General features: G+C 35.7%; 1 protein-coding gene across 1 annotated transcript; it reads right to left on the bottom strand.

Annotated features, from left to right (window-relative positions):
* Positions 1-1,272: 1,272 nt before the first annotated feature.
* LOC141483040 (uncharacterized) lies at positions 1,273-6,644 on the bottom strand. The gene is made up of 2 exons (XM_074177216.1): positions 6,512-6,644; positions 1,273-3,416 (listed from the first exon to the last, which is right to left on the bottom strand). Exon 2 carries the CDS (start codon positions 3,366-3,368, stop codon positions 3,009-3,011), a length of 360 nt encoding a protein of 119 aa, XP_074033317.1. The 5' UTR covers positions 3,369-3,416; positions 6,512-6,644; the 3' UTR covers positions 1,273-3,008.
* Positions 6,645-7,013: the final 369 nt, after the last annotated feature.

Below are 7,013 nucleotides of genomic sequence, written 5' to 3'. Positions count from 1 at the left end.
TAGCAGCCTCACGAAAACCAGGCCCCCAAACGCGGACTGCGATTCCAATAATTGCATTTACCGGATACCCTGTGAGTGCGGAAAATCCTATATTGGTGAAACTAAGAGGCCATTGAATGTTCGCATTGCCGAGCACAAGAAGCACACACAGCGAGGAAAAACCAGCAAATCAGGAATAGCAGACCATGTTTGGACCCATCAACAAAACATCGAGTGGTCCCAAGCTGAGATCTTGCACAGAGAGGAACATTGGTTCAGGAGAAAATTTAAGGAAGCCGCATACATGTTGTCTAACAACGTATTCAGCCAGGCCAGCGTAGATATACGAAACATATGGAAACCCATCATCAAACGAAAAATGACCAACTCCCGCCAAAACGGTCATCTCTCACGGAATCAGTGAAGCGGAAAATGGAAAGTAGAGAAAGTGAAAGTATTTCAACGACCTTCAAAATAGTCATCTCTCGGAGGAATCAGTCCAGTCATCACCCGAAGACGATTGTAGATACCAACAATCGAAACGTCGTGAACTAACGTGACTTGGAATCTCTACACTTTTTTATTTTTTTATTATTTTCTTTTTTCATTCCTTTAATATTTATTTATTCAATTATTATATTTTTACTTGTAGGTTATTTCACTATCATTTCATTTCAGGTTTATTGTTGCTTAATATAATTGTTATTTTCAACTATTCTTTTTTAATTATTCTTTTTTACTTGTTTCAGTGATTTCAAATCATTTTATATAGTAGACAATGGAAGTCCGAACTAGTGAAATTCATCACGAAACATTGTCAATCACCTTCAAACAAATCTTCAAAATGAGTTATCACTTGACCCCCTTTTGCATTAAAAAAAATTGGGGGTGGCTGTCTCGTTGAGGGAGGTGAGGGAGGAGGGATTTTTTTTATGTCACAGAGTGTCTTTTCGTTTACATAATTCGACGTGTTTGAGGGTTTTTCTTGAAAATGGCTAATAACGTAGAAAATGAATTTATCCGTTAAGTATGGTTCTCACGATATGACTTTTTCTCAAAAAAAAAATATCGACCGAGGTTGGTACTTGATTATTCGTCGTTTTATATCAAAATGGCCAGGTGTCAGTTCGAAATGAAAGTAGATTTCATTTTATGAATAATTGACATTTCAGAATTTTTCCAGAAGAATTAGTTGACGTTTTCAAATTTTTCATATGAAAATATTTATGAGATTGGATCAATTCAAAATTAGAAGAAATATATGTGGCATAAAGTGGCAATTGAGACAACTAATTCGAAATATTTTTTAATGTGATTCATCAAATACAACTTGGTCCGTTATATGTTATTTTAAGGCACCCACAGATGAATAATTTGGAAAACAATACAAACAGCATAAAAATATGTATAACTTGTCACTAAGGATAAATAATGATCAAACAAATGCAGAAAAATACATCCTTGAGCAATTTCGTGTTCGAATTGATGAAAAATTTCAATTGTTTTCTTTATTTGACACAAATTGAAAATTTTCTCAAAATTCACGGTCAAACTGAACAAGTTTCGAATAATGAATCTGCTCAGAGCATAGTGTGATAAAAATGTATGAATTTTTTCGTCAATTATGTATTAAGACATTATAAAAATTGTAATTGAAACCGAATTCACTATTGGTTATTATTTCTTTGAAACATACGTGAACGCAGAAGGCTACTTGATTAAATTAAAGTTCTATACGTATGTATATACAAAAAAAGAATATGCTCGTCAAGAAGGGAATTTCCAAACAACATATTCATCCAAATGAATATTTCATTTCATACTATCAAATATCAATGCCAAAATCTGAAAATGGGTAGGATCCAGACACTAAGAGAAAAAACAAAATGAGATAGTTTAGAAGTATGCAAAAATATAGCGCTGATGAGTTACTGATAGACAGTTTTCATTAATGAGAGCTGTTTTTGTAAATGGAGTTTTATATCAATATTTTCGCTTCTACCCGTATAACGTTGCGTAGCATTTATTGTTTGGTTAGGTTCAAAGTACAAAAGGTTTTTCTATAACAGTCTGAAAACATGAAGAACTTCAAACATCTGTAAAAATAAAAATAGTTTTCGATCGATTATAACCTTCTGTATTCCTATGACAGTTTTGTATTTCTCCATATAATTATCGGAAAAATACAAAGCCCTTTTGAAGGTTCTCAAATTTAGAATTTGGATGTATTGTGTGTTTTAAATATGTATGTACAATTTCTCAAATATAAAACCAAATTTGGCATTTCTTGTGATTTTTTATTACTATTTTAATATTTGACCATGAAAAATTACCAAATTTATGAATGAGGTTGAGGTCAGAAGAAGTTGAAGGGCAACCGACCGTCCCTGATATAAGTATATATCTGTGATTATGTCCGTAATTTTCATCTTTTCGACGTTTTGGCTTCTGCTTTGAAGCCACTTGATGCTGAACAAAAAAAGGAAAAGCCAGTGACGAGATTTGGGGGTCAGGGGGATTACGACCCGGTCGTCGAGTCATGTAATTTCAGTTTCAAGTGGTTTTTAAATATGGCTTCGAAGCAGAAGCCGAAACTTCGGAAAGATGAAAATAATAGACGCGGTTCAACCCAGACCACACTACATCACATTGCATTATGTCACAAAAATTCATTTGCTGGTGATTTTGTGTTCATGTCTTTACTTAAAAATTTTGGATAACTTTTAAATTCTTCATAACAAAATATGTCGGTATTTTTTACAAGTTACCTTCACGATTCCGTAGAGAACTAATTCCTTCATTTCATAAACAAATAACAGTGGTTTGGTTTAACAGGAAGTGAAATGAGTGATACATTCTGGCTGAATTTCAGACGACTTAATCCAATCGTCGATCGACAATTCTAACAACGAAATAATCGATTGACAAACAAACGGTTCTCTTTGCGGATATTCAGGCACAATGTCCGAAATGACCGGAAAAGGAAACAAAAGACACCTGCGGAAAAACTGAAACGTGATGCGACCACATCATTTCCTTTTAGACAAATCCAATTCTCCTTGTCCGTTGCTCGCCATCATTGATAACGGTATAGTTATGAACTGCGGGTGCGATGAATTTCCATCACCCTGTGATAGACTGAGGATCACTCCGCCGGCAGATGGTGCTGTGGCGTACATCATCCCCTGGGGGGTCTGATAGATCAAGGGCGATAACATTGGAGGGGCTGATGAAGTGGCCTGGTTTCGGGTTGTACTGGATAGATTCGTCGAAGAAACTGAAGTGACAGGCGGGGTTTTGGAAGGAAATGGAGACGATGGCGGCGATATGGAGGAGAAACTGGGAGTGTCTGGAGCAGCAAACGCCGACATGGGGGTCTCTGTGTCCATCTCTCCATCACTGCAGCTATCACTGGAGTCTCCGGCCGATATTTCGTTCTGAAAAAAAAAATACATATTGTTAAATCAGAATTATAATTGCCTCATTCATAGATAGGTACATGATAAACAATATACAGTGTAATCCGTAGGGTGTGCAATTTTTTTTTTCATTCCTCGCACTATAAAAATTTGAGTTGAGCTAAAAATTAATGTATGTATCCACTTAGAATGCCAGCCATAGCATATCAAATTATATCGAATTCTTTCGACAAAAAAATTGCTAATGAATTGATTATAATACCATACAGTGCAATTCTTTGATGTCCCCCTCTTTTATTTTTTGAACGGGTCAACTAAAAAATTTGAAATTTGGGATAATGAAATTAATGCATAAATAATTTATTTTGAATTGAAATTGACAGATGAAAATTTCAAGATGGCGAGTGGGCGTCATCTGTGAAAAAAATAAATGGAAAGGGGAGTCTTGTGATGGATCTTTTTGAAGCTCCTGACAAATGATTCACAACCCTAGAATATAATGTCAATATCTTCAACTACTACAAAATCGCGGAACTTTTAATAATTGCCTAAATACATTGACATTTAACTACATAATATGAGGTAATAAGTTTGAGATCAGTTCAGAAGATGCTCGAAATGGTTGCCTAGAACTACTCGACATATGAACAGTCTATCCGATATTTTACGCCAAACATTTTCGAACACAGTAATGACAATATTTTTACAAATATTTATTATTCTCTGCCGTATATCCAATATCGAAGCAGGTTCAGTTCCGTACACATTTTGCTTCGAATAGCCCCAATAAAAAGTCCAAAGGTGTCAAATATGGAGAGCGGGCTGGCCATTCTGTATGACTTCGATGGCAAATCCAACGACTGGAAAAGTAGTATCCAAATAGTTTTTCACTTGTGTGGGTTAATGAGGTGGTGCTCCGTCTTGTTGGAATACAATATCCATATCGAATTCATTAGGATTCGCTTCGACGATTTCAAGAGTAGTTCCCAGCATATTCAAACATTTCTTTATTATACACTGGAATATCGATACGATGCTTTCATTTCAAGTTAACATGGTCAACTGCCCTGTGTGTGTCTCTTGCACTGATATTCAGGTGCATTAGTTTTGAAGATTTCATAAACGAGACAACGATAATTCAATAGTTTTTTTCGAAAGTTTTGTCCATTTCAATTTCATGTATTTTTGTCGCTCCATATCTCAATAAATATTTATTCTTTATACATTAATGCGGTTCATTTTTTGCCCCTTCTATATGATGTCGTTACGCGATTTTCGGCCAATTTTATTCTACGAATTCAAATTGAACTAACGCGCTGCCGGATCAGCCCGAAAAATGACCCAAGCGTTTGGCAATGAAGGTGTTAATGAACGCACTGTTCGACGTTGGTTTGCGAATCTTCTTTCCGGAAACTTTAGCTTCGAAAATAAGCCTCGAAGTGGTCGACCTATAGTAACCCAGGACTAGAATTTGAGGATCCTAGTCGACACTGACCCATCAAAAATGGTGCGTGGGATAACGGAAGATCTGGGCATTAACTCCCATGCGGTTTTTGGTGTCTTAAAACGTATTGGGAAGGTCAAAAAGATCGAAAAGTGAGCGTTCCACGATTTGAACGATCGATAAAAGTTGTCATAATTCGAGGTCTGTTGCTTTATTAGATCGGATCGTCACATCTGATGGATCATCTACGACAACATGAGACGTTCAGTGGTTGGACACCCAAGCACCTCCCAAAGTCGAAAACCCACCAAAAAATCATGATCACTATAACACTATATATTGTGAGGAAATCGACGAAATGCACCAATAATTGTGTCAGCAGCAGCCGCACTGGTCGACAGAAGAGGTTCCATCCTGCTCGTCGTAAACGCATGTCCAAACGTTTCACAAATCACCGTCGGAAATTAAACGAATTCATCGTCGAAGTTCAGTCTCACCCACTATACTATCGCCAACCGACTATCATCTATTCAAGTACTACAAAAATGTATCACAGGTAGAGTTTTTGCCAACCAGGACCAGGCAAAAACGGCCTTCGTCAACTTCATCGAATCCCGAGTACCCAGTTTTAATGCTGACGGAAATAATCAACTTGTGTTGGCAAAAGTGCACTGATTCAATCGGCGCGTCCTTCGCGCTTATTTCGTATCCATTGGGATATCACAGTTTAAAGTAGACTCATAAAAAAGCACAAAACTTTTTAAAGAACCTAATTGAAACAACCTATGATTTTTATATTTAACTACACTTCTATTGTTAACTTTATCAAAACTTTCTATATGTTATTTCTTCATGACTTCATTATTTGGGTTCAAATACCGAGATTTATAAAGTTAACGTGACGTTTCTCTGCCTTCCTATCTTTTTGAAATTATGACAACTATTATCTACAATCCTTACTAATTTCTCTGTTTGCCGAATTTCAATCTAAGCATCCTTTCTCCAAGATGTTCGGGGACCACATGATTTGACAATAATTCCAGTCCATCCTGAGAAATTACCCTCTCTCGAAAAGAAATTTTGGGATAGTACCAAGTGAAAATTATATTCTGTCTGCATCGGAGAGTACTTGTAACAAGACATACCGTCTTACCGCGTATCACAAAATACAAGTCATCGTTTGCAAATACCGTAAAAACATTTTTTTGCAATACATACCGTCTTACCAGATACTGTTAACAATACCAATCTCGTCTAAGTTTTTCACCACACTTTTCTTTGTTTTTATACATTAATAAAGGCTTATAGTTACTATAAACTTTTAGTAAATGAAATATTGATTAGATATTATTTTATCTAGTCAAAAATTATTGGTGAAATCTAATTACTTTTTGTAATTGTAAAATTTGGATTAAATATATAAAAGAAAAAACTGATAATAGACAATGGTGAAAGATATTTAGATAACCGATTTCTGAACTTCTTTGATAGACATCTTACTTCCGGAGAAAAGGGCTCTAAACCGTGTCAGATTGGTTGAAGTTGGATACAATCATCGAGTCGGATAACATTTTTTTTCGTTTTCCATTCCACTTTTTTCACCTTTGAAGTGTCATATTTATTTGTCGAACCGTGACTTTGAGTCTATATATAAACCAAAATTTCTTACCTGATCACTGAAATTAATTACATTATTATTGAAACAGACCCGAAATCAATAGGACCTCCATTTTTTGTATTTCATTTTCGAATAAAGTGCCACATGACGTTGAAGCATTGATTGTCAGAAAAGGTGCCTCTTCGTGTCGTCGGCATATACAGTGTGTTAGTGAATAAGTGCGACAAAATTGCAAAAGGTGATTCTGCATGTAAAAATAATGAGAATTTGACCGCAAATGCTTCGTTTACCGAGATACGGGGTGTTGAAGTTTTTCTTAAAATCTGACTATTTATGTATTGCTCTGAAACCTGTCGAAATATGCGAATGAAATGGTGTGTGTTAAGAGGTAGTTATTGCGCATTTCTTGACATGCAATTAAGAATGTTGTGTTCATCATTGGCGCGCATAAGGGTAATGATCTCAATGTTTGGAAAAATGGTACGCCACTGAGATATTTCAAACCGAAAATCATTTTTGAATTCTTCGTTTACTTTAGCAACTGATGAAGCTA

This window comes from Leptinotarsa decemlineata, unplaced genomic scaffold, assembly GCF_025532065.1.
Source record: "Leptinotarsa decemlineata unplaced genomic scaffold, Ldec_3_MD MMD2_tig00002159_RagTag_RagTag, whole genome shotgun sequence".
Lineage (NCBI taxonomy): Eukaryota > Metazoa > Arthropoda > Insecta > Coleoptera > Chrysomelidae > Leptinotarsa > Leptinotarsa decemlineata.
Note: the sequence above shows the minus strand (reverse complement) of the source record. Positions and strands in the feature narration are given on the sequence as shown.